We start from the raw sequence: 27,649 nt of genomic DNA, 5'->3' as shown, positions 1-27,649 counted from the left end.
AATGGACGAGAGAATTCATATGTGAACAGTGGCATGATCGTTTCTTTTCGCCCTCTCTTTTATAGAACATCTTCAAAGCCACAAAAAGGAGGAGTAAAAGCCCACAAACAGAAGAATCCACAGGGCAGACTTTACTTTTACCATGTGTCCCAGACACAGGCATTGACTCACAGCCTTCAACACAATCACTGCATGTGCTATTGTGGACTGCAGCTAAGCCCCGTATGACGTGTGAGCGCACAACTGTATGCATGTGTAGCACATGGGAATGTGTGAAACTCCTCAGCCCGAAGTGTCTCCACTTGCGCTGCCAAATTGCTAACTATTCAGTGGCACCGACTGGTAAGATGCTTTGTGAGGGTGGTCATGTGTGCTAGTAAAGCAGAAGTCCTGAGTTTGAGTCTTGATGGGAGACGAAATAGGAGGAAGTGGTACTCAGTAAGCAAGCAGTGTTACAAATGGTGCTAGGGACCTTATATCTGCATATGCGCTCAACGCTAAGGTTGCTGTGGAGTAAGTTTGGGGGGTAAATGAAGCACATGGGCGCAACTTTGGTTTTAGAAGTGGGGGGACATGTATATTTTTATCCAGTCGGATAAACACTCCAAACAGCCTACCCGACCGCTCAGAGGCGCCGCATGGTCCTAAAGCACACTGTTGCCATGTTTTGTATCACATTCCAATGATAAAACTGTGGGGGGGACAAAAATGCAATTTCAGTCCCCAGTGAAAGTTGCACCCCTGTGGGAATGTGTGAAACTCACTTCTCAGCCTGAAGTTTTACCACTTGCGCTGCTGAATTGTTAACCTTTCGGTGGCGTTGGAAGCGGTACTCACTAAGCAAGCAGTGTGACGTCTGTTACATAGGCACACACCAGCTCGAACACACACCAAAGGTGTGCAAAATGAAATTACTGTACATACAAATAAACTGACAAGACATACAACAACTGTCGGCTTACATATGTTCTGACATGGATTACCACACAAACTGAATACAAACATTTAGCAAAGAAATAGCTTATTGTGGTTCTGCTCTTGTTTTTCCCTCTGGGAACATAGACAAAAGGTTCCACTTCATATGAGACACACTGGAAGGGTGGAAGACTTTCTTTCTTTTCTGTTCACACAAAGCCGTGACTATTTCTAGGTGTCACATTCACCTCAGTGTCGTAGATTACACACTGCAGGCCTAGACTAAGTCAAGGACAAAGACCATGACAAAGTCATGCTTACATGACTATCACTGTGCCCACGCTCTGTCTACCTGTACTATTTCCTTGTTAGTTCTTTGTTTGCCCATTTTCCCAGCTAGACTAAAGTCTATCTAAATATTTACATTCCTTTTCTTGTATGTTCGTCTTATCTATGGAATGCATTACATGCTTTGTTACCTGCATCAATCAACCCCAGCTGATACATTTAAAATAGATGGTGCCAGACCCAAGTGACTTTCAATACAAGGTCAGCCTGAATGAGATTAGGAGAGGCTTGGTCAACACCAAGTGCAATTTAAAGAAAAGGGCAGGTCTGGGCTTGCTAGAATACATTGTACAGCGGTTTTCATTGTCATCTGCATGTTGACCATGACTCATTACAGATTTTAAATCCCGAAAAGCCTGTGTTACCAGTTGAGTAAATGGATGATGACCGGTCTTATTATGTGAAGTTTAACATAAGCTTAAAGTTCATGGGAGACGTTCTGATACTACACTTTCCCAAAGGGAAAAGTCATTTAATTGCAGATCAAGATCTCATCTCTTGAAACAAACAAAATCGTAAAGTCTAACTTTTTATATATATATATATATATATATATATTTTTTTTTTACCTTTATTTATCTAGGCAAGTCAGTTAAGAAGAAGTTGTTATTTACAATGACGGCCTACCACAGCCAAACCTGGACGACACTGGCCCAAATTGTGAGCCACCCTATGGGACTCCCAATCACAGCCAGATGTGATACAGCCTGGATTCGAAACAGGGACTGTAGTGATGCCTCTTGCATTGAGATGCTGGGCCTTAGACCGCTGTGCCACACGGGAGCACAATTTCAGGGGTTGTTAGTTTTTTTGCTATGAGAATCTAATGCCCTTTCCATCTCAAATTATTTAAATGACTGTATGTTGACATAGGAACTGCATTCATATCTATTCAAAACTGGAATTAAGTTTATGTAATACACAAATCTTTAATATAAGCAAACACATGTGACTCAAATGTGTGTAAATATAGTATGAACAACCATATTAAAATTACATCCAGGTTTAATTTTAAAATCCCTTCCCCTGTAGCCTATAAAATATAAAAATTTACTTTGATACAGAAAAACAAAATCCTCAGTACTGTGTGTAAACTACATCACCAAGTGGACAATGCAAAATTAAATCAAATTTCAGGCTTAGGTTAAGGTAAGTGGTGTTTTGGAGTGTCAATCAGTCAACAGAAACTAATTCAAAAAATAAAACTTTATGGTTGAGAGGGATGAGGGAAAGGAAATAATAGCAAATAAGTCTGACAACACAGTAGACTGGCAAAGATACAGTAAATTGAGAAATCACGGAACTAAACAAAAAGAAGAAGAAACTATACTATGGAACAAAGATACAGTAAATTATATAAAGAATGATAGTAAACAGCTCAGGAGTACTTTAAATTAAATTCTAGGCAATGAAGCAAACTCGGGTCCATCTTCCATTGAGGCAGATGGCTTGTTCATAACAAAACCCTTCGATATTGCCAAACACTTTAATAACTTTTTTGTTGACAAGATTAGGAAACTTAGGTACTGTATGACATGCAAACAACAAAAGCTGAGCCTTCATATTCATGCATAATGGACTAAAAAAATGAAAGACAAGCACTGAGGTTTTGAGTTCCACAAAGTGGGTGTGAAAGAAGGAGATTTCTTTTTGCTATCTATAAATGAGGACAAACCACCTGGTACTGACAACCTGGGTGGTAAATTGCCGAAGTTGGTGGCAGAATACATTGTGACTCCTGTTTGTCGCATCTTTAATTTAAGCCTAGAAGACCGTGTGTACCCTCAGACTTGGAGAGGCAAAGGTCATTCCACTACCCAAGAATAGCAGAACACCCCTTAACGGTTCAAACAGTTGACCAATCAGCCTGTTACAAGTGCTTAGCAAAATGTTGGAATAAATTGAGTTTGATGAAATACAAAGTTATTTTACAGAAGAAACATACAGTAGGTGTTATCGATTTATCATCCTTTGCCTTTTCATGGATTGAGAGTCACATATCTAATAGATGTTGATTAATGGAAGCTTCTTTCATGCAAATTCAGTTGGTGTGCCGCAGGGCAGCCGGCTAGGGCTATTATTGTTTTCTGTTTTTACAAACGACCTTCTACTGTCTTTGAATAAAGCCTCTGTGTCTATGTACGTACGCTGACGACGCAACAGTATACATGTCAGCTGCAACAGGAAAATAAATAACTGAGACACTTAACATAGAGCTCCAGTCAGTTTTAGAATGGGTAACTAGCAATAGGCTGGTGCTAAATATCTCAAAAACTAAAAGCATAATTCTTTCATGGTCAAAACATATAGACTCAATGGTTGCTAAAATGGGAAGAGGTCTGTCCATGATAGGGCGTTGCTCTGCCTTCTTGACGTCTCAGTCGACCAGACAGGTCCTGCAGGCCCTAGTTTTGTTGCACCTGGAGTACTGCCCAGCTCTGTGATCATGTGCGGCAAAGAAGGACATAGGTAAATTGCAGTTGGTCCAGAACAAAGCAGCACGTATTGCACTTAGATGTACACAGAGGGAAAGTGTCAGTAACATGCATGTCAGTCTCTCCTGGCTCAAAGATGAGGAGAGATTGACTACATCACTATTGGTCTTTGTGCGAGGTATTGATGTTTTGAAGGTACCGAACTGTCTATTCAATCAGTTGGCACAGTTCGGAAACTCATCGGTACAGCACAAGACATGCAACCAGAGGTCTCTTCATAGTCCCCAGGTCCAGAACAGAGGCTGGGAAACACACAGTATTAAATAGAGCCGTGACTACATGGAACTCTCTGCGACCCCAGGTAACTCAAGCTAGCAATAAAACCAGTTTCAAAAAACAGATAAACAACACCTTACTGCACAAAGGGTCAGGGAGGTGACCAAGAACCCGATGGTCACTCTGACAGAGATCTATAGTTCCTCTGTGGACATGGAAGAACCTTACAGAAGGATGACCATCTCTGCAGCACTCCACCAATCAGGCCTTTATGGTAGAGTGGCCAGACTGAAGCCACTCCTCAGTAAAAAAGCACATGATAGCCCGCTTGAGGTTTTCCAAAAGGCACCTAAAGGACTCTCAGAACTATGAGAAATACAATTCTCTGGTCTGATGAAACCAATATTGAACACTTTGGCCTGAAACCCAAGTGTCATGTCTGGAGGAAAACAGGCACCGCTCATTACCTGGCCAATACCATCCCTTCGGTAAAGCATGGTGGCAGCATCATGCTGGGATGATGTTTTCCAGCGGCAGGGACTGAGACACTAGTCAGGATCGAGGGAAAGATGAACGATGCAAAGTACAGAAAGAGAGATCCTTGATGAAAACCTGCTCTAGAGCGCATAGGACCTCTAACTGGGGCGAAAGTTTACCTTCCAACAGGACGACCTTAAGCAAACAGCCAAGACAACCCGCGAATGACTTAGGTCTCTGAATGTCCTTGAGTGGCCCAGCCACAGCCCAGACTTGAACCCGATCGAACATCTCTGAAGAGACCTGAAAATAGCTGTGCAGTAACGCTCCCCATTCAACCTGACAGAGCTTGAAAGGACCTGCAGAAAATAATGTGAGAAACTCCCCAAATACATGAGTACCAAGCTTGTAGCGTCATTCCCAAGAAGACTCGAGGCTGCCAAAGGTGCTTCAACAAAATACTGAGTAAAGGGTCTAAATACTGTAGTAAATGTGATAGTTTATTTTTAATGCATTTGCAAAGATTTCTAAAAAATTCATCCAGTTTAAAATAAGGCTGTAATGTAACAAAATGTGGACAAAGTGAAGGGGTCTGAATACTTTCCGAATGCACTGTACGTACTGATACGTAGGCTGTGTGTTACATTTTAAATGTATGTATTTCAGTCCTTGACTAGTAATGTTCTGTACTATGCATTATGTCATGCTTCATGTGGACCAAAGGAAGAGTAGCCGATGCTTTTGCAGCAGCTAATGGGGATCCTAATAAATACCAAATATGAATGAAAGGCAATAGTTTATTGAGACTGAAAAACAACTTTCAATTACAAATAAATCCCAGCTCAGTGTAAAAAGGACAATAAATAAAAGTAAAAAAATAGACTGTTCAATAAAGTATAAAATGTAGTTTACTTTATAATCAAGAAACTGCTAATTTGTCTGCTTAAAGAACCAGTAGTCAAAAATGTAATTTTCCTGTTTTTTATATACACTGAGAAAACATTAAGAACACCTGCTCTTTCCATGTCATAGACTGACCAGGTGATCAATGATCCCTTATTGATGTCACTTGTTAAATCTAGATAAAGGGGAGGAGACAGGTAAAGAAGGATTTTTAAACCTTGAGACATGGATTGTGTATGTGTGCCATTCAGAAGGTGCATGGGCAAGACAAAATATTTAACTGGCTTTGAACTGGTTATGGTAGGTGCCAGACGCACTGGTCTGTCAAAATGGCAACAACGCTGGGTTTTTCACACTCAATAGTTTCCTGTGTATCAAGAATGGCCCACCACCCAAAGGACATCCAGCCAACTTGACACAACTGTGGGAAGCATTGGAGTCAACATGGGCCATCAAACCTGTGGAACGCTTTCAACACCTTGTAGAATCCATGCCCCGACGAATTGAGGCTGTTCTGAAGGAAAAGGGGGGGGTTCAACTCAATATTAGGAAGGTGTTCCTAATGTTTGGTATCCTCAGTGTATGTTTCCACACTATGTGGTTGGAATAATACTATGACATTGAAAATGATAATGCCCATTTAGTGTAAGAGCTGTTTGAAAAGACCGCCTGAAATTTTTGTCTGGTCTGGTGGGATGGAGTTATGGCCTGCCTGGTGACATCACAAGGTCAGTTAACTAGTTAATAGACCAATAATAATTCCAAACCTCAATATCATTTTTGATTTAAAAAAAAAAGAAAATACTACTTTACTGCCACATTGAAATTGCATATCAAACTACACATTACACTGTCTGAAATCTCAAAAAGCATTTCTAACCCTCCGAAATGTTACTTTTTTAGGCATTTGTATTTTCAACTAACTTTGAAAAAAAGGCACACACTCAATGTATTCCTGACTTGAAGCTCGGCAATACCTTTCCAAATTAAATTCATCATTATTAATATAATTCTTTCTGCATCATTTTATTTCAAATGTGATCTTCCTATGGCATAATGACAATAAAAAATGCAAGTTAGATATTTTAGGTGAGACAACTTAACCCAATTGTTACTTATTTAAGTGCTACAATATACAGTGCATTCGGACAGTATTCAGACCCCTTGACGTTTTGTTACGAATCAACCTTTTTCTAAAATTGATTAAATCGTTTTTTCATCATTAATCTAAGCACAATACCCCATAATGACAAATAAAATATAATTTATTTCAAATGTATAAAAAACAATAATGTAATACTACATTTACATAAGTATTCAGACCCTTTATTCAGTACATTGTTGAAGCACCTTTGGCAGCGAATACAGCCTCGAGTCTTAGATTTGACTCCACAAGCTTGGCACACCTGTATTTGGAGAGTTTCTCTCATTCCTCTCTGCAGATCCTCTCAAGATCTGTCAGGTTGGATGGGGAGCGATGCTGGACAGCTATTTTCAGGTCTCTCCAAAGATGTTTAGATCGGTTTCAAGTTCTAGCTCTGGCTGGGCCACTCAAAGACATTCAGAGACTTGCCCCGAAGCCACTCCTGCGTTGTCTTGGCTGTGTGCTTAGGGTTGTTGTCCTGGAGCAGGTTTTCATCAAAAGTCTCTGTACTTACTGGGTGACCAGTGAGATATACTTGCTGGAGCGCGTGCTACGGGTGGGTGCTGCTATGGTGACCAGTGAGCTGAGATAAGGCGGCTTTACCTAGCAGAGACTTGTAGATGACCTGGAGCCAGTGGGTTTGGCGACGAGTATGAAGCGAGGGCCAGCCAACGAGAGCATACAGGTCACAGTGGTGTGTAGTATATGGGGCTTTGGTAACAAAACGGATGGCACTGTGATAGACTATCTAATTTTTTGAGTAGAGTATTGGAGACTATTTTGTAAATGACATCGCCGAAGTCGAGGATCGGTAGGATGGTCAGTTTTACGAGGGTATGTTTGGCAGCATGAGTGAAGGATGCTTTTTTGCGAAATAGGAAGCCGATTCTAGATTTTATTTTGGATTGGAGATGTTTAATGTGAGTCTGGAAGGAGAGTTTACAGTCTAAACAGACACCTAGGTATTTGTAGTTGTCCACATATTCTAAGTCAGAACCGTCCAGAGTAGTGATGCTGGACGGGCGGGCAGGTGCGGGCAGCAAACGGTTGAAGAGCATGCATTTAGTTTTACTTGCATTTAAGAGCAGTTGGAGGCCACGGAAGGAGAGTTGTATGGCATTGAAGCTCATCTGGAGGTTAGTTAACACAGTGTCCAAAGAAGGGCCAGAGGTATACAGAATGGTGTCGTCTGCGTAGAGGTGGATCAGAGAATCACCAGCAGCGAGAGCGACATCATTGATGTATACAGAGAAGAGAGTCGGCCCGAGAATTGAACCCTGTGGCACCCCCATAGAGACTGCCCGAGGTCCGGACAACAGGCCCTCCGATTTGACACACTGAACTCTATCGGAGAAGTAAGAATGTTGTGATTGACAGAGTCGAAAGCCTTGGCCAGGTCGATGAATACGGCTGCACAGTAATGTCTCTTATCGATGGCGGTTATGATATCGTTTAGGACCTTGAGCGTGGCTGAGGTGCACCCATGACCAGCTCTGAAACAAGATTGCATAGCGGAGAAGGGACGGTGAGATTCGAAATGGTCGGTAATCTGTTAACTTGGCTTTCAAAGACCTTAGAAAGGCAGGGTCTTATGAGACTCGAAATTTAACTCTGGTGCATCCTGTTTCCAAAGGGTTTTCGTTTTGTCATTATGGCGTATTGTGTGTAGATTGTTGTATATTTTTATCAATTTTAGAATAAGGCTGTAAAGTAACAAAATGTGGAAAAAGTCAAAGGGTCTGAATACTTTCCGAAGGCACTGTAAGTGATGTTCTTTGTTACAATCGTTAAATACAAGCCTTTACAGCCCGTTAAACTGAACATGATGAGTACCTCATATCTTTTCACACTGTTTTTATATAAACTCAAATTCATTTAATAGCTTAACATCTGAATCAAGCCCACATAAGGCATAACAGTAGCCAACAACAGCTAAACCTGGACTTTAAGACAATAACCTCAAGACTGGCATACACCAGTGCCCCATGTTAACCTATGGCCAGACCCTTTCAGGTCCACTCTCTGCTTCGAGTGCATTTTCATTAGTTTAGCAAGAGATTACGCCGACCAGAATGCATTTCACTCAGTGAATTGCAATGGCATCGGCAACACCAGACTCATTCCGAAAAGGACACAGCAGTCCACGTCACACAAAGATTCATATTGGTTGAACTAAGTATAAGTGGTTGTGTCACTTATTTTCATTTTCTCTTCTCAATATTGGGTGCTAGAGATGGAAGCATGCATCCCAAAAATATATAAAACAAAGATTGAGCAATGAACTGTATCTGTACAATGGAGATGGATAATAAAAACTATATACAGTATAATATATACAGTCTAATTAATACATCTATTGCTGTATAAATTCAAAAATATTAGTAATCACTTAACAAGTCTGTTACAAATCTCCAAAAATGTACAATATGTCAGTCTCTTTTGGCTGGACCATGTTCCTACGTCATGTTCAGTTTGGTTCTGCCTGTCCAAAGCCGTTCCCGCAGCTCCGCTCCAGTCCAGCCCAACACAGAGTTCAAAATTCAGTCAGAGTGTTGCCCGCTTTAGTGCCGATTCAAATTCATGTACCACTAGTATTGAGTCACACTGCAAATACACTCAGGGTGCTGGTCTGGTCTTTCAAGCCCAGGATGCTATATGCAATTCTCTTCAGGTGGCCGGGCAGTCTTACGCCAATGTTCTTGATATCCCTGTGAAAAAGAAGACGAGAGCGATTGAGAGAGTCATTGGATAGCAACGAGGGAATGCACATCTTGACTTGGTTCAGATTCCTTTCATGTCACGTGTCAAACTCATTCCACGGAGGGCTGAGTGTCTGCAGGTTTTCGCTTCACCCTTGTACTTGATTGATGAATTAAGGTAATTAATTAGTAAGAAACTCCCCTCACTTGGTTGTCTAGGTATTAATTGAAAGGAAAAAACGAAACCCTGCAGATACTAGGCACTAGCAAAGCAAAGATAGCAACCTATTGAGAATAACCTCTAGAGACTAGCTGATAGGGTGGAAGGACAATTTCACATTTTCAAGAAAGGGCAAACCCCTCACATGTCCACACGTGCCAGAATCTGGCAAAGGTGTCCCACATCTAAGTCACTCATTACCAGGTTTAATGACATTTTTAATTAGTTAATGAGGATTTTCCATCTCACCCATCAATCACTTCTCTGGCGAGCAGAGGGAGTGTCGTAAATAGTTCCTGGTTAGGTCGAGTGCAACCAGATGACAAGAGGTTGAGCATGGGACCGAAAATCTCACCAGAGAATATATGACACACACTTCAAAGACGTTTCCCGTTTCCACACAGCGCTCATTTTCATGTGTTATGTCTGAAGACTATCTAACTCCCAGATACTGTAATTATTGAAAGACTGATATGATATTTCGGGACAGTGCCTTCGTCTGAATATCTTTTTGGGGTGTGTGTTGCCCTAAAGTCCTCTCCTCATCCACAACTGTTCTACGCTACATTTGCCTTAATTTCCCTTATCTCCACATTGCCCCTTCTACTCTAGTGGCTGTTCTCTCTTCTTCTCCTTCTCCTTTCCTTTTATGATACATAAGTCACGAGGGCCTTTGCCCTACACAGCCAGGACCAGTGTTCAGGCTGCTGCAGAAGTGCTGCCCTGGGCTGCTGGTGTGGGCAAAGGAGGGATGAGAGAAAGAATTGTAAAAAGGACAGAGGGAGGAAGAGAGGGGAGGGGGCAAACCACAAGCCACCACCAGGCCACCACAAATGAGCCTGGTCTTTCTTTCACTCCATAATTTCTTCCATCTCACTTGTTTTCTCGAGTTGTAGAAATGCCAGAGCTTATATTGTGCGTAAACTGTTCTCTGGCTTTTGAAAGCAACTTTTTCAAGAACAAAAACCCCAAATACTTTTCAGAAGTCACATCCATAACATGTTTTGGAAAACTAAGAAAGGGCCCAGCTTGGGAATCAGTTGTGCAGATACTCTATACATATATATGTACTATTCTATTCCTATACTCTCAACCAATCTTAGATTATTTGCAATCAACAGTTTCTTAGATTAGATATTTTATGATGAACATCTCATCTAGCAACAGACAATGTCCCCCCAAAATAAAATTAAACGCTTAAAAAAACACTACTCACTCGTTCTTCATCTGCAGCACCTGGTCCATGGTGAACACTCCGGCACAGGTGAAGTTCTCGCTGTACTGGCTCATCTTGATGGACTCCAGCCACTCGGACACCGACCTGAAGGGTGAGCCGTCCGAACCACTGGTGCTGGGCAGGCGGATGGATACGCTGGAGTAGGGAAAGTAGAGAAGAGCGAGCAATAATCATCAACAGCCAACCGACAATGAAGACAAAGAAAAGGCTGTAATAACCCTGCGAGGAAACGGTGATATAAAAAGCGTTTGGTGCAGCTATGGAGAAACAGATTAAGGAAGGAACCTGACAGCTCTTTGTTTTTTGTGGGGCGGCAGGTAGCCTAGCGGTTAAGAGCGTTGGGCCAGTAACCGAAAGGTCGCTGGTTCGAATCCCTGAGGTGAAAAATATGTTGACGTGCCCTTAAGCACGGCATTTAACCCTAATTCCTCCTGTAATTCACTATGACCAACATGTAAATGTGTTTAAAACATGTTCAGACAGCCACACTATCCTACCAAGAATTTAACAAAAATCTGCTTTTTTTTACGCTCCACTCTGTTTTGCTGTTTAATTCCCTTCTAGAGATTAAAGAACTCTTACCGGGGGTCGAAATCTGCGATTGCCTTCAGGGACTCAGGGCTCCTGAGCAACTTGTCCAGCAGGCTGACAATGTCCGGGAAACGGGGCCTCTTCGAGCGTTCCTGCAGCCAGCACTGCAACATGAGCTGGTAGACGGTTGATGGGCAGTCCATGGGCGCCGGCAGCCTGAACGCCTCGTTGATGGCCTTCATTACCTGAAAATCAGAGGCTAGAGGTCACTTTGAGATCTCAGACTTGAAACGAGGCTCAATAAGATGTTATGGTAATTAGCACCAAAATTATTGTTCATTTGTTTCGTTCAATTTTTTTTCTTTCAACTGTTTCGACCAGCAAAATAAATGTTCTGACTCAGTTCGAACCCCCCCCCCCCCAAATACTGGTTTATATCATTTCTTTCTGTTCTTTTTTAACCTCTATGGCGCAGGATGCGACAGAAATTTTGCGGGTGTGATGAGAGCAAGAGGGTTGAGGAGGCTTGAAGCACTGGGCATCTTGTTATGACACGCATTATCTGAATTAGGTCCACAGAATTATACCTAGGAGGAGCGGCTTCTATGGAGGAATGTTGAATGTCCTTTGAGCTAGCTAGCTAACAAGCTTGAGCTAGCTAGCTAGCTGTGTATGCAGAGCGGCACCAGAACTAAAAACACGTCTTACCCTTTTGTACATTGAAAAAGTTAAATCTCTCTCCCATCTTCTGAATCACGCTTGTAATGTCAGTACAGTAACCTATGGTAATATCAGTACAGTAGCCTATGGTAACGTCAGTACAGTAGCCTATGGTAACGTCAGTACAGTAGCCTATGGTAATATCAGTACAGTAGCCTATGGTAATATCAGTACAGTAGCCTATGGTAATATCAGTACAGTAGCCTATGGTAATATCATTACAGCAGCCTATGGTAACGTCAGTACAGTAGCCTATGCTTCAGACGTTGGAGGGCAGGTAGCCTAAACACGCACAAGGATTTTCAGCTTGCAGGCAGATCCTGGAATAAGTTTGAGTGACAGAGTGAGGGCTTTGCATAGGCACTTTGATGCATTTTTTGTGGGACTAGAGCAAAATGCCTGGAACGTTAAAGAACGTTATTAACCGGTTCCCATGCTTTAAAAATAACGGTTCTGTACCGGAACAGTATGGATCACTTTCGTTTCCGTTCCTTGATAATGTTTGTTATTTTCCGGTTTTCGGTTCTGTTCCCTGAACTGGTTCCTACTCCTGGTTAGCATTAGAATTGTAGCATACCTCGCAGTTGCTCATGTCCCAATAGGGCCGCTCGCCAAAGGCCATGACCTCCCACATGACAATGCCGAAGCTCCACACGTCGCTGGCCGAGGTGAACTTCCTGTAGGCAATGGCCTCTGGGGCTGTCCAGCGGATGGGGATCTTACCACCCTGTTGGAGGGGAAACAAGTGGACAACACTCAGGTCAAAGACCAAAAAATACAGTTTTGCTCAATTCAATTAAAGTCCTCTGTGAGCAGTTTATACTGAAATACAGTGTTTACAAGGCAAATGCATAAGCAAGTGGCTAAGTAATGCCAACCCTTCTAACGTCCAATGATAACTCACACTGGTGGTGTAGGTGCCCTCAGGGTCGTCCTCCAGCACTCGGGACAAGCCGAAGTCAGACACCTTACACTCCAGGTTGTTGTTGACCAGGATGTTGCGGGCAGCCAGATCACGGTGAACGTAGCTCATGTCAGAAAGATACTTCATGCCTGTGGCGATGCCACGCATCATGCCCACCAGCTGGAAGGAGGGCAACTCACCATCGTGATCCTGAGGAGGAAACACACATGGTTGCACACACATACTGTTAGAGAGACATCATGTGAAGTTTCTGTGGTAACTCAGTGGCAACGCATTGTCCTTCACTTATATAGGTAACTTGCATACGATGTACTGTACTCACCTTTAGGTACTTGTCCAGTGCTCCGTTCTCCATATACTCAGTCACAATCATGGCATGCTTGACTGAAATCAAAAGAGGGAATAAATAAATGTTAACTACTGCCCAATACAGGCAGGAAATGTATACATATGAAATGAATATATAGACCAGGTAAGTGAATGTTTGACAGGAGTATACTGTTATAGGTACAGGTATCGCCCAGTAGACTAACAGAGCCTTCTTACATTTGGTGACGACTCCCTCCAGGCGAATAATGTTCTGGTGGGAGAACTGTCCCATGATGCTTGCCTCTGAAAGGAAGTCCTGCCTCTGCTTCTCCGAGTACCCCGGCTTCAGCGTCTTAATGGCCACCGCCACCTCCTTCCGCCCTGGCGCTTTCAAAATACCGCGAAACACCTCTCCAAATTCCCCTAGAGGCGCAGAAGAAAACAGTTTTAAAACCCAAAGACAAGATTGAGCAATATTTCAAGCACTATCCTTTATATGGTTGTGGCTTGTAGTTAGGGCTGGGCGATATCGAAATAATGAAATTCGTTCAAATGTATTTGTGCAGAATCCCTTTATTTGTTTAGCGTTTATGTCCAATTGTTCTCATCTCCTTTGCTCTTTCTGTGCACCTTCCCATTTACACCCCCCCCCCCCCCCCCACACACACACACACACAACCCCTGCCACTCACAACAACAAAGATGAGATATCACTTCATCCTCTCTGACAAGCGGTTTCAACTCACTATTTGCATTTAAGGTTTGGTCCAACTGAATCAATCACATGGACACAAACACACGGACACATTATTTTACTGTAATAGAGAAGTTAACCTTTCCAACAAAACCCTTTTAAGTCTCAACTCCTCAAATTGCAAGCAGAACAGACACTACTAAAACAGGAGCATCAATTAACATTGATTCTGAAAAATTCAGTTTGTTGAGCGTGGCATTGCAGTATCGCATACCGCTAGCAGCATTTTAGCCAAAGACTTATACTAGCTGTCTAGTCTGTTTTATAAATGTGAAATAAGCATTAAACACAATTCTATAAGGAATTGGCAACTCGTTCTCTCGTATCTCATTCTGAGAAATAAGGTAGGCCACCTGATTCCAACATGTGAACAAAGTGAACAGGCTAGCATCCTCTTCAAACAGTTGGAGACGGAATGAATGGTGTGTCCAATACCAATTCAACTGTTCTACCTTGTTAGCTAGCAAAATGTACAACAAAACTTAGAGAAAACATACAAAACAAATATATATTGAGAATCGTCCATAAGTTTGAAAAAAAAAAAAATAGATATGATTTTTAGGCCATATCGCCCAGCCCTACCTTTAGTGTCTCTCGAGGGTTATGGAAATTGTGTAAGGAGAAAGTAAACAAGGAAGCATCAGGAGCTGTTTTGCTCCGGGCCTTTCACAGAGGTGTGTTATTGTAGGATTGTGTAAGAAATATGTGTTTCTCTCCATGATTGGGAGTCCCATAGGGCGGCACACAATTGGCCCAGGGTCGTCTGGGTTTGGCTGGGGTAGGCCGTCATTGTAAATAAGAATTTGTTCTTAACTGACTTGCCTAGTTAAACAAAGGCTACATTAAACATTTTAATCTCTCATTGGTGGAGGCTTGTGGCCTGTGTGGGAGCATGGGAATCAGCTGTCACAGACGACAGAGCACGGTTGGGGAGGAGAAGGGGAGGTGGGGGTTGGGGGTTCAAAGGGCAGAATGGCAGATGTTGTCACAGTGCAATAAAACTATCATTTGCAGAGTAGGAGTTTGGGCTCAAGCTGTAGCATTAACACAACAAAAAAATATATAAACAGGGACTTAGGGGATGGAAAAACCCTTCAACACCTTCATCCTTAGCCCTTAAGCACATTGTTTTAACTTAGTTCTGAACTCACCAGCTCCAATGACTTTCTGCTTGGTCACGTGGCTGGGATGGATCTCACTGGCAAACTTGAGGATGGCTGTGTTGGGGTCCTCGTACGTGTGCGGATCCACATAAGTCTTCAGCGGCTTCAGTTGCTCTGGAGAAGCACATGAATAGATGGGCATTTGTGAAAGAAAGATAAAAATACGTAGAGAGAGAGGGGTACTTATTTTCTTTTGTCTACCTGAGCTAGAGAAGTAAGTATCTTCTGGTTCTTGTCTTGTATGGGAGTTCCTTCTCCTGAATAACAGAAAATAAATATCAGTAATTATCATCATCATCATCTCGCTCCAAAATTAAATGGTCCGTTTTTCTTTTTATCCTTCCATTTCCAGCTAGTTTCAAAAGACACCTAGTCATTGGTGTGTGCTGCCTCGATTCACTGAGGGAAAGCTTTGATAAAGACTGGAGCCTGTCTGTTTTTCCTAAGCCGTGTCAAAGACAGATGGACGGATCGACGGACAGACAGAGGTGTGCTGCTGTGCTGAAGGATTTGCTATAGTATGCCACAAGAAGAGCCGACCAGCTCTTATTCCAAAACAATATGCCACTTGGGCCCGCTTCCATTCAAAGCCACTACTTGTTAGAGTATGCTCATTGAGCAATGACAAGCTGCACTCAATGACAATTCTCCCCTAGTGAGTGCTGGAAAACAGACAGAGATAGTAGCAAAAGGAAGGGGAGAGAGAGGTGGCTGAAAGGAATGGAGGAAAGGCCATTTGGAGAATTGGCAAAAGAAAAGAAGAATGAGAAAGGAAACCAGCGAAGGGGTGAGTGTTATGGAGGTGCTTAACAAAAGGGCGAGGGGCAGAGGGGGGGAAAAGGAGGTTGCTGCTAACCGTTTGCGTACGAGCAGGACGACCACCACAATGAACAACATGGCCGCTCCGCCAACTGCCGCTCCGAAGATGACCGCCGTGTTGCTCTGGGGCACTGTGGCACATCAACAACAAACCCTTAGACACAATGGTAACACACTGACACAAAAAAAATAAACACACACTGGTTCTTTCATTTCAAGGCCCTGTAGTATGGGGCTGTATCCCAATCATCTCAAATAGCATCCTATCATTCTCCCTTCTCCTTATTAGCCTCATATGGCCATCGTCCTTACTATCAGGCAGGGTCTCAAATTCATCCTCCATGGATCCTCCAGGGCTGCCCTCGGGGCTCAGGGCCTTGACCCTGAATAGGTAGGCTGTGGCTGGGGACAATTCACTGATCTGCACAGAGCTCTTCTCCAGAATCAGAACAGTGTACGTGGTCACATCCAGATTGTCATCCTGGAAGAGTTGGAGAGGGGGGAGAGAATTGAAAGATGAGAAGTCATGATTGATTCACTGGGTTTCAGTAAGGACTCATAATAATAATAATGATTTTGTTATGCGATATTGCTCCCCTTATGTGGCGTTTATCTTCCATGAAACCCCGCTCATTTTCTTTCTCTTTCTTTCCTTTGTGCACTATCACAACATTACATTTAAGTCCTTATGTATCAAAAGAAATACAATAGAACAGTGCAAAAATATGCACCCGCTAGTGGTGGCGTGGGTGGTACTGTACCTTCTTGCGGTAGCTGAGTTCGTAGCGGGTGGGCCGGGGCAGGGGCCTGCGGGGGGCTACAGCCCAGGACAGGGAAAGGCTGGTGGGGCTTCGCTCGACCAGACGCACGGACGTCACCTTGGGGGGGTCTAAGGAGAAGGAAGGAGGGGAGATGTCAACAATACCGAGACGTTGTGCAATATCCTTCATAGGTTCAACCAACCAAGAGCTTTTGAAATGGTTTCACTGCAATATGTGTGAGAGTATTTAGTTATCATGTTTGTATGAGAAGCCATAACTACATTTAAGATCCCATTTGATCATGCATAATTAAAAGGTATCTACTACTTCTACTACCATTATTCCTAAGTACGGTGGCCAGTGTTGAGGGTAAAGTGTTACAAAAGTAACGTGTTACGTAATCACATTTCTTTATGAGTAACGGCGTAAAGTAACGTGTTACTTTTTACAAACTGGGTAATATTATTAGTTATTTTTGTCAAAACCCATGATCCGATCTTGTCTCGTTTCCTCATTTAGTTCTCGAGCGAGCAGAGAAAGGCTATTTTGAGTAAAAGAATGACAGCTGTTGTCCATACAAATTCATAGAGGACGCACCTCTGATCTTTGTCCATAGAGGGCTTTCCCGTCAAGTGGCAAGTGGGTCCTCTATACATCTCTATGGGTCAGTATATCTATAAATAGAACTGGCGGCTCGAGAGAAATATTTTGAATGAAAAGACTGGAAATCTGTACAAGTGTTTTGCTTAGAGTATACACCAAGGGTACAAAAATTTGAAACACCTTCCTAATATTGAGTTGCACCCCCTTTTGCCCTCAAAACAGACTTAATTCGTCCGGGCATGAACTTTACAAGGTGTCGAAAGGGTTCCACAGAGATGCTGGCCCATGTTGACTCCAATGCTTCTCACAGTTGTGTCAAGTTGGCTGGATGTCCTTTTGGTGGTAGACCATTCTTAATCGACATGGGAAACTCTTGAGTGTGAAAAACACAGCAACATTGCAGTTCTCAAAATGGTGTGCCTGGCACCTACTACCATAAACGATTCAAAAGGCACTTAAATATGTTGTCTTGCCCATTCACCCTCTAAATGGCACACATACACAATCCATGTGTCAATTGTCTTAAAAATCCTTCTTTAACCTGTCTCCTCCCCTTCATCTACACTGATTGAAGTGGGTTTAACAGGTGACAACAATAAGGGATCATAGCTTTCACCTGGATTCATAAAAGTAACGCAAACTAATAATGCATTACTTTCTACACAAAGTAATACTGTAAAGTAAATGTAACGAGTAATACGTAATGTATTACTTTTTCAAGTAATGAATCCCAACACTGATGGTGACTCACCTGTGTAGTGCAGGGCAGTGGTCAATGTGCTTGTGGACGGGGGCCTGTTGGAGCGCGGTGCCCCCTGGCTGGCGAACAGCGACACTCCGCTGTGGGCCTCCACGGTGAAAGTGTAGTTGAGGTGGGGCTCCAGTTCGCTCACCGCCACCCAGGTGTGCATCAGGCCCAAGCTGGCTGGCTCGAGGCGCACCTTCTCCCCGCATGGCTGGCACGCAGCGCCGTCACAGCATCTGCACTCCACACTGTAGGTGATGTCACTGCGGCCGCCCGTGTCCTCCGGCGGGCTCCATGACAGATGCAGCTTGCCCGCGGCCAGCTGGGTGGTCGTGGCGACCAGTTCTTGCGGCGCTGAGGGCAGGCCTAAGGCAACAGGAGCAGAAAAATGGATGCATAGTATGTTAGTTCACGATGTATGATTAATGTCATCATTATGTCAACCACTGTAGCATTCTGTGATTTTCTATTTAGTGTCATTATGTCATTATTTTGGTTAAGAGAGCACTATGAGAGCAATAAAAACTCTCATTAGCAATAAAAACTCTCATCAGTGTGGGATCCACCAATGGTGACAGTGCACATTAAAGTAATTTTTCTAAAATGGCCTCCCTTCCTCCTCCTAACCTGAGCAGGGCCCTGTTACCAGGTCGTCGGGAGCGCGGTAGAAGCCTTCTGCACATGGGCAGAGCAGCGCCCCAGAGCCCAGCAGCTGGGTGTTAGCAGGACACAGTTCGCACGCGTCGCTGGGCACGAAGGCTTTGAAGAAGCCTGGCTGACACTCTGAAAACACAACACACACAGGGGAGACTTTCATTAGGAACTGAGGGGAACTAGTTATTAAGAAACGGGAAATTAAAACACTGCAAGGAAAACATGGTGTGTATCCCAAATTGCACTTTACTCCTTATATGTTGTGTACTGCTTTTGACCAGAGCCCTATGACCCCTGGTGAAAAGTAGTGCACTATGAAGGGAATAGGGTGCCATTTGGATGAAAAAACAAGTGTTTATGTAGATGATTATTACAGTGTTTTCCTGCATCCAAGTGGGTGTTTAGTGCAGAAACAACCGCCATACTACTACTCTTTAAACCATCCCCCTTTTCTCTCTCTCTAAACCAATTCAACCAGTCTTCCCACATTTCCAGGACAGTAAGTCAGCCCTCAATATTCCACGAGAAGAGGAGAGAAAACAGAGGAGTGCAAGCCAGAATCAAGTGGGGAAAGAAATCAGAAAGAGAGAAAATTAATAAGTGAAACCATTATGTGCATACTTGAGCCGTCTTTTAAAAAGACCCCTGTGCAAATATGAAACCGTATCGCTTAGATAAGATGTTTGCTGATTTCACACATGAGAGAATAGAGTGGGAGAGATACAGGTAAGCTCAAGCTGTGCACCAACAGTAGTTGGAATCAGAGTAAGACGGCGTGAAATCTCTGAGGGTCTCATGGAGGAAAGTGAAAATGAGAAGGCTGCTCTTAAATGCTCCAAAAACATTCCAATGGCTTCTGGTCATGTCTGTGCTCTATCCCCTTACATGATTACACACACACAGCGAGCAAATCTGACTTCAGAGGAAGGATTACTGTTCTCTTCACCTGTTTCCCCTGCTCTCTCGCACGCACACACTGTTTGCTTTGGTTCTTCTATTTCCAGGCCCTGCGATATGGGTCTGTATTCCAATTATCTCAAATAGCATCCTTTCTTCAGCCAGCTCTCTTTTCCTAGGTTGACCTCATTGCTTTATCAGACATGGGGGGGGGGGGGGGGGGGCGAGAGAGCAAGAGAAATTGATTACAGGCAATGGAGGAATGACCTGAGAAAGAAGGTGAAATATGTAAAGAATCAATGATATATGGTTCCAGTGTCTGCATCCCAAAGGCAACACCAGGGGCAAGTCAAGAAGGAAACCGATGTCTATTCTCAGGGAAATATCAGCTTTGATCAGTTACCGCCTTCGCTGAAGTTTACTTGGAACCCGCAAGTAACCTCACACTCGCCTGAAAGAAAATCGGCCACATTTCATTTATTCAAGTAACTATGAGACGTTCCCCCTTTGCTCCATTCGTCTTTTTCCTCATTGAGGCCTACAAGTTGCAGTTGCCATTTGTCGGCAGTAGGATGACATGGCAAACATGGACGACAATAGTGCATTCTTAGTTGAGAGCAAATTCTAAGCATGAAAAGATTTTGGATTGTTACTCATTCTTTCATGTCCCCTTTCCTCTCTTTCTCTGCCAGCTGTTTCTATAACATTCATGACTACTCATTAACAAGATCTTGAAGGGCGAAAAGACATGGAGGGATAGAGAAACAGAAGGGCAGCAGAGGGATAGAAAGAAAGAGGGGTATCGAATCCTACTGCGAGTGGGCAAACGAAACAGCTGCCAGCTCGAATCCCAATCCATAGGCCTCCGTCTACCCTGCCTACCCACTGGTAATCAACAAATACCTCTGTCCCTTCCCTTCAAGCCTCACCAAAAGGCTCCCAGCTAACTCATTAGCATATTATTTCACAAGCGACCAGCAGGCAGAAGAATGTCAAGCCATTTAACAAAAAACAAAAACATAAATAAATAAACACTTGTTGCAAATAGTAGAAATGCCACATGGCAAAAATAGGAGGGGACTAGGCTATTTCTGTGCGGAAGCAATGGTGGGGGAACGAGAACGGCTGCGGTGCATCTGGTCATGACTGCAGGGAGATTACAGCAATGTACACGGAGAGCTAACAATAATATTCATGTAAATCTCTCATGGCTCAAAGTGGAGGAGAGAATGACTTCATCACTACTTGTTTTTGTAAGAAATGTTGACATGCTGAATGCACTGAGCTGTCTGTTTAAACTACTAGCACACAGCTCAGACACCCATACATACCCCACAAGACATGTCACCAAAGGTCTCTTCACAATCCCCAAGTCAAGAGCAGACTATGGGAGGTGTACAGTACTAAATAGAGCCATGGCTGCATGGAACATCAGGTAACTGATGTGAACAGTAAAATCAGATTACATTTTTTTAATACAAATACTCCGTATGGAAAACCGGGGACTGTGAAGAAAGACACAGGCACAGACACACATAAATCAAAAATCTAATTTTACTAGTCACATGCACCGAATACAACAGGTGTAGACCTTAAAGTGAAATGCTTACTTACAAGCCCCTAACCAACAGTGCAGTTTCAAAAAATATGGATAAGAATAAGAGAAAAGTAACAAGTTATTTAAGCGCAGCAGTAAAAACTAACAATATATACAGGGGGGTGCTGGTACTGAGTCAATGTGCGGGGGCACCGGTTAGTTGAAGAAGTATGTACATGTAGGTAGAGTTCATTAAAGTGACTATGCATAGATGACAACAGAGAGTGGCAGTGGTGTGGAGACAGGAGGGGGAGAGGCAATGCAAATAGTCTGGGTAGCCATTTGAAAAGATGCTCAGGAGTCTTTTGGCTTGGGGGTAGAAGCTGTTTAGAAGCCTCTTGGACCTGGACTTGGCGCTCCGGTACCGCTTGCCATCTGGTAGCAGAGAGAACAGTCTATGACTAGGGTGGCTGGAGTCTTTGACAATTTTTAGGGCCTTCCTCTGACACCGTCTGGTATAGAGGTCCTGGATGGCAGGAAGCTTGGCCCCAGTGATGTACTGCGCCGTACGCACTACACTCTGTAGTGCCTTGCGGTCGGATGCCGAGCTGTTGCCATACCAGGCAGTGATGTAACCAGTCCGAATGCTCTCGATGGTGCAGCTGTCAAACCTTTTGAGGATCTGAGGACCCATGCCAAATCTTTTCAGTCTCCTGAGGGGGAATAGATTTTGTCGTGCTCGCTTCACAACTGTCATGGTGTGCTTGGACCATGTTAGTTTGTTGGTGATGTGGACACCAAGGAACTTCAAGCTCTCAACCTGCTCCACTGCAGCCCCGTCAATGAGAATGGGAGAGTGCTCGGTCCTCCTTTTCCTGTAGTCCACAATCATCTCTTTGTTTTGATTACGGGAGAGGGAGTTGTCCTGGCACCACACGGCCAGTTCTCTGACCTCTTCCCTATAGTCTGTCTCATTGTTGTCGGTGATCAGGCTGTTGTGTCATCGACAAATTTAATGATGGTGTTGGAGTCGTGCCTGGCCGTGCAGTCATGAGTGAACAGGGAATACAGGAGGGGGCTGAGCACACACCCCTGAGGGGCCCCTGTGTTGAGGATCAGCGTGGCGGATGTGTTGTTACCTACCCTTACCACCTGGAGCTGCCTGTCAGGAAGTCCAGGATCCAGTTGCAGAGGGAGGTGTTTAGTCCCAGGGTCCTTAGCTTATTGATGAGCTTTAAGGGCACTATGGTGTTGAACGCTGAGCTGTAGTAAATGAATAGCATTCTCACATAGGTATTCCTTTTTGTCCAGGTGGGAAAGGGCAGTGTGGAGTGCAATAGAGACCGCATCATATGTGGATCTGTTGGGGCGGTATGCAAATTGGAGTGGGTCTAGGGTTTCTGGGATGATGGTGTAAGGCAGGCACACAAGGCACGCACTCTACACACACGTACACATGGATTTTGTATTGTAGATATCTGGTAGTAGAGTAGTGGCCTGTGAAAAGTGTTATGAAATGTAACATCATATTTTAAATTGTATATAACTGCCTTAATGTTGCTGTACCCCAGGAAGAGTAGCTGCTGCCTTGGCAACAGCTAATTGGGATCCTTAATAAATACAAATACACTAACACGGAACCCAAACCAGCTGCACACGTGCGCCATCGTGCATAAATGCATTTTGTCCCCCCACACCAAACGTGAACACGACACGCATGTTAAAATATCAAAACAAACTCTGAACCAATTATATTAATTTGAGGACAGGTCGAAAAGCATTAAACATTTATGGCAATTTAGCTAGCTAGTTTGCACTTGCTAGCTAATTTGACCTATTTAGCTAGCTTGCTGTTGCTAGCTAATTTGTCCTGGGATATAAACATTGAGTTATTTTACCTGAAATGCACAATCTCTACTCCGCCAATTAATCCACACATAAAATGGTCAACCGAATCGTTTCTAGTCATCTCTCCTCCCAGGCTTTTTCTTCTTTTGACTTTAAATTGCGATTGGCAACTTTCATAAATTAGGTGCATTACCGCCACTGACCTCGTTAGTCTTTCAGTCACCCACGTGGGTATTACCAATGAGGTGATGGCACGTGGGTACCTGCTTCTATAAACCAATGAGATGGGAGAGGCAGGACTTGCAGCGCGATCTGCGTCAGAAATAGAACTGACTTCTATTTTAGCCCTTGGCAACGCAGGCACTTGTTGGCACGCGCGAGCAGTGTGGGTGCAATAATTGAATAACATGTATGTCTAAATTTATTTTGCAACGCTTGCCCATGCGACGTGAGTGGTGTAGTCAGCCTGTAAGAGTCAGAGACTGTAATCCACAGGCATTCCAGAATACACCACCCAACGGGTGGCCTGTGAGCCTAGTGACCACAGGGTTCAGGCCCATTTCCATTCACTGCCTTTCATCACAGGATATTAATCTAATAAATGTGATGACCAGGAGTCAGTGACCACCAGTTACTGAGTTTAAGAAGAATAGAAACTGAAGAAGGGTAAAGGAATGTTCCAAAGGGAGCCAGAGAGAGAGAGGAGGAGGAGGGGGCTTAATCTTTGCTGGACACAACAGGAAGCAGGAAGCATGAGGCTGACGCTGAGCGTCCTTCATCCAGCAGCCAATCAAAGCATGCGAGGGAAGGTGGTCACAGCCACAGATAGAGTCCAGGGAAAGAATATGGGAGAGAGCTACATTGTTGTTTTCAAATAACATAACTGGGAGTAAAAACACAGTGCATTTCTCAACTAAATAAAAGTCTGTTAAGCTCTTTAAGAGCCAGACCGCTGAGAAACGTAAGTGAGAATGTCTCCTTTTTTTGCCCTTCGGGGTCCCCTGGGAGGTAGGCCCTGTTTGTATTTGAGAGGTCTTGTGTCTAAAGAGCCTGGGCGTTTATTTATAGTGAGTGACTGGCGGGACCTGGTGGATTCTGGAAGTGGAGTGGGCTGGTTTGTCAGCCGGAGTTAAGATGGATGGAGATGGAGACCGTGATGAATGCACGGACCGATGGATGATTGAATGGGTACTCAGTGGCTGGACAACAGAAAATCCCCCAAGGACTTGAGTTAAGTGGGCGTGCTCTAGAGAAGAAGAAAAAAAGCTAAATTCAAGTCCTGGGCTCTTTAGCTTTTAAAGCACATGAGGGTCATGTCTGCCTCAGGGTAGTAGTGAGTTAAACTGTCCTTGACTACAGGGAGTCAATAGCCAACTAAAACAAACACAGGAGTGAGCAAAGGAGAGAGAGGGGAAGAAGTGAGAGGGGGAAAATGGCTAAAGCCTACCGCATGCTTTGGGTCGGCTGGTGCCTAACTGAAATCGGCTAGGTGAACAAGCTCGCATACACCCTTAAAAGACCGGCAATAGTACGGTTTGTCCATCTTGAGAACCATAGCAATCACGGACACTCTTACTGACAGTCGCGGCTGCTTCGTGCAGAGGTGGGACAAAGTCATTGTTTTACAAGTCACAAGTAAGTCTCAAGTCTTAGCACTCAAGTCCCAAGTCAAGACAAGCAAGTCCGAGTCAAGTCTCAAGTCAAGTCTCAAGTCCTAAACTTTGAGTTTTGAGTCCAAAACAAGTCATGTGCTCTTCACCAAATGTAATACCATTTCATATTTTTAACAAGAGTAATAGTTAGTATATTACATTTACGCAAATCATGAATGCATTTAAAAATCTATATATTTATTACTTTCCAAATAAACTTTATATTTCCATGGAAATACATGGGTAGCCATGAGAAAGCCTCACCCCTATAGTGATCAACTATCGAGGACCGCTATGGGGCGCAATTGGGCGATGTAGGCTTGTACACAATCTCCCAACCTTAACACACACACACACACTCTGTGTGGTTACAGTAGGCTAACATATGTCAGTGGTTTTAGGAACAGCAGTAACATCTGGCAGGATTTAGGCTACCAACTGCCTAGCCAGTTGTAGCTCAATCTTGGATGCAATGATTACATTCCCGCACTGACTGACTGTGTGGAGGCTCATTGATTTAACGTTATGCTAGCCTATATGCTATACTAGTAAAGTTATAAATAATATAGCTGTCGGCTATATTAGCCATGACTTACCGTTCTTTGTGCAGCTCCAAATGTCGAACAAAGTTGGAAATTTTATCGCCTCCGTCTGTAATTTTCTTCCGCATGTTTTGCAAGCGGCAATCCGTTTTTTGTTGATACAGCGTCGTCTTTATATCCGAATATAATAATTTTGGATATCATCTTTCCAAGGGCTCCATCTGAATTCACCCGCTGACGTTCCTCTGCACTGACACACACAACTTTTTCTCAGCTGGCACAATTTGATTGGCTGCTGATTCAAACTGTAATCCGTTAAACGAAGAGTTGACGCGCTGCACACTTTTTTTAATAGCATAATTTTTTATATTTGGGCTTGGGGAGGGTATCAAGTCAGGTCGAGTCAAAAGGCTCAAGTCCAAGTCAAGTCACGAGTCATTGGTATTGAAGTCAAAGTCGAGTTGCAAGTCATCATATTTGTGACTCGAGTCCACACCTCTGGCTTCGTGTGATGTATTGTTGTCTCTACCTTCTTGCCCTTTGTGCTGTAGTCTGTGCCCAATAATGTTTGTACCATGTTGTGTTGCTACCATGCTGTGTTTTCATATGTTGCTGCCATGCTGTTGTCGTCTTTGGTCTCTTTATGTAGTGTTGTGGTGTCTCTTGTCGTGATGTGTGTTTGTCCTACATTTTTAGTCTCAGCCCCCATCCCCAGAGGAGGCCTTTCGGTAGGCCGTCATTGTAAATAAAAATTTGTTCTTTCCAAGATGTTTTTTCCAAGATCTTAGTCGCGCAATTCTACATCTAACCAAGACATTAAGTGCAGTATTTCAAGTGAAAAATGTGCACGTGAAAATGAGTCGTCTATCTTTGAAAGTTAACACTTCATTGAAGAATCCCTACTGTTAACCAATCTCCGACGAAGGGGCGTAGACTTCAGCGTCAGAATTTTTTTATGTGCACAAACAGCCCCAAAAAATAAAACCTGCTGAAAGCCAAAACTACCAAAAACTGTACAAAATGTCATCATAATACAGTGGGGCAAAAAAGTATTTAGTCAGCCAACAATTGTGCAAGTTCTCCCACTTAAAAAGATGAGAGAGGCCTGTAATTTTCATCATAGGTACACTTCAACCATGACAGACAAAATTAGGAAAAAAAATCAAGAAAATCACATTGTAGGATTTTTAATGAATTTATTTGCAAATTATGGTGGAAAATTAGTATTTGGTCACCTACAAACAAGCAAGATTTCTGGCTCTCACAGACCTGTTCTTTAAGAGGCTCCTCTGTCCTCCACTCGTTACTTGTATTAATGGCACCTGTTTGAACTTGTTATCAGTATAAAAGACACCTGTCCACAACCTCAAACAGTCACACTCCAAACTCCACTATGGCCAAGACCAAAGAGCTGTCAAAGGACACCAGAAACAAAATTGTAGACCTGCACCAGGCTGGGAACACTGAATCTGCAATAGGTAAGCAGCTTGGTTTGAAGAAATCAACCGTGGGAGCAATTATTAGGAAATGGAAGACATACAAGACCACTGATAATCTCCCTCAATCTGGGGCAAGATCTCACCCCGTGGGGTCAAAATGATCACAAGAACGGTGAACAAAAATCCCAGAACCACACGGGGGGACCTAGTGAATGACCTGCAGAGAGCTGGGACCAAAGTAACAAAGCTTACCATCAGTAACACACTACGCCGCCAGGGACTCAAATCCTGCAGTGCCAGACGTGTCCCCCTGCTTAAGCCAGTACATGTCCAGGCCCGTCTGAAGTTTGCTAGAGAGCATTTGGATGATCCAGAAGAAGATTGGGAGAATGTCATATGGTCAGATGAAACCAAAATAGAACTTTTTGGTAAAAACTCAACTCGTCGTGTTTGGAGGACAAAGAATGCTGAGTTGCATCCAAAGAACACCATACATACTGTGAAGCATGGGGGTGGAAACATCATGCTTTGGGGCTGTTTTTCTGCAAAGGGACCAGGACGACTGATCCGTGTAAAGGACAGAATGAATGGGGCCGTGTATCGTGAGATTTTGAGTGAAAACCTCCTTCCATCAGCAAGGGCATTGAAGATGAAACGTGGCTGGGTCTTTCAGCATGACAATGATCCCAAACACACCGCCCGGGCAATGAAGGAGTAGCTTCGTAAGAAGCATTTCAAGGTCCTGGAGTGGCCTAGCCAGTCTCCAGATCTCAACCCCATAGAAAATCTTTGGAGGGAGTTGAAAGTCCGTGTTGCCCAGCAACAGCCCCAAAACATCACTGCTCTAGAGGAGATCTGCATGGAGGAATGGGCCAAAATACCAGCAAGAGTGTGTGAAAACCTTGTGAAGACTTACAGAAAACGTTTGACCTCTGTCATTGCCAACAAAGGGTATATAACAAAGTATTGAGATAAACTTTTGTTATTGACCAAATAGTTATTTTCCACCATAATTTGCAAATAAAATCATAAAAAATCCTACAATGTGATTTTCTGGATTTTTTTCTTCTCATTTTGTCTGTCATAGTTGAAGTGT

At 43.4% G+C, this 27,649-nt stretch overlaps 1 protein-coding gene across 1 annotated transcript in view; it reads right to left on the bottom strand.

The window, feature by feature from the left end:
• Positions 1-5,232: 5,232 nt before the first annotated feature.
• Positions 5,233-27,649, bottom strand: part of LOC129830156 (ephrin type-A receptor 2-like) — a 43,793-nt gene continuing 21,376 nt past the window's right edge. The window contains exons 4-17 of the mRNA XM_055892477.1: positions 18,612-18,767; positions 17,991-18,350; positions 16,637-16,764; positions 16,188-16,356; positions 15,913-16,006; positions 15,258-15,313; positions 15,045-15,170; positions 13,377-13,562; positions 13,153-13,214; positions 12,810-13,019; positions 12,483-12,632; positions 11,237-11,430; positions 10,634-10,789; positions 5,233-9,206 (exon numbers count right to left, since the gene is read on the bottom strand). Coding sequence (XP_055748452.1) covers positions 9,098-9,206; positions 10,634-10,789; positions 11,237-11,430; positions 12,483-12,632; positions 12,810-13,019; positions 13,153-13,214; positions 13,377-13,562; positions 15,045-15,170; positions 15,258-15,313; positions 15,913-16,006; positions 16,188-16,356; positions 16,637-16,764; positions 17,991-18,350; positions 18,612-18,767 — 2,156 coding nt within the window. The 3' untranslated portion in view covers positions 5,233-9,097. The remainder of the gene's footprint in view (positions 9,207-10,633; positions 10,790-11,236; positions 11,431-12,482; positions 12,633-12,809; positions 13,020-13,152; positions 13,215-13,376; positions 13,563-15,044; positions 15,171-15,257; positions 15,314-15,912; positions 16,007-16,187; positions 16,357-16,636; positions 16,765-17,990; positions 18,351-18,611; positions 18,768-27,649) is intronic.

The sequence above is a fragment of the Salvelinus fontinalis genome, chromosome 31 (assembly GCF_029448725.1).
Source record: "Salvelinus fontinalis isolate EN_2023a chromosome 31, ASM2944872v1, whole genome shotgun sequence".
In the NCBI taxonomy this organism is placed as follows: Eukaryota; Metazoa; Chordata; class Actinopteri; order Salmoniformes; family Salmonidae; genus Salvelinus; species Salvelinus fontinalis.
Note: the sequence above shows the minus strand (reverse complement) of the source record. Positions and strands in the feature narration are given on the sequence as shown.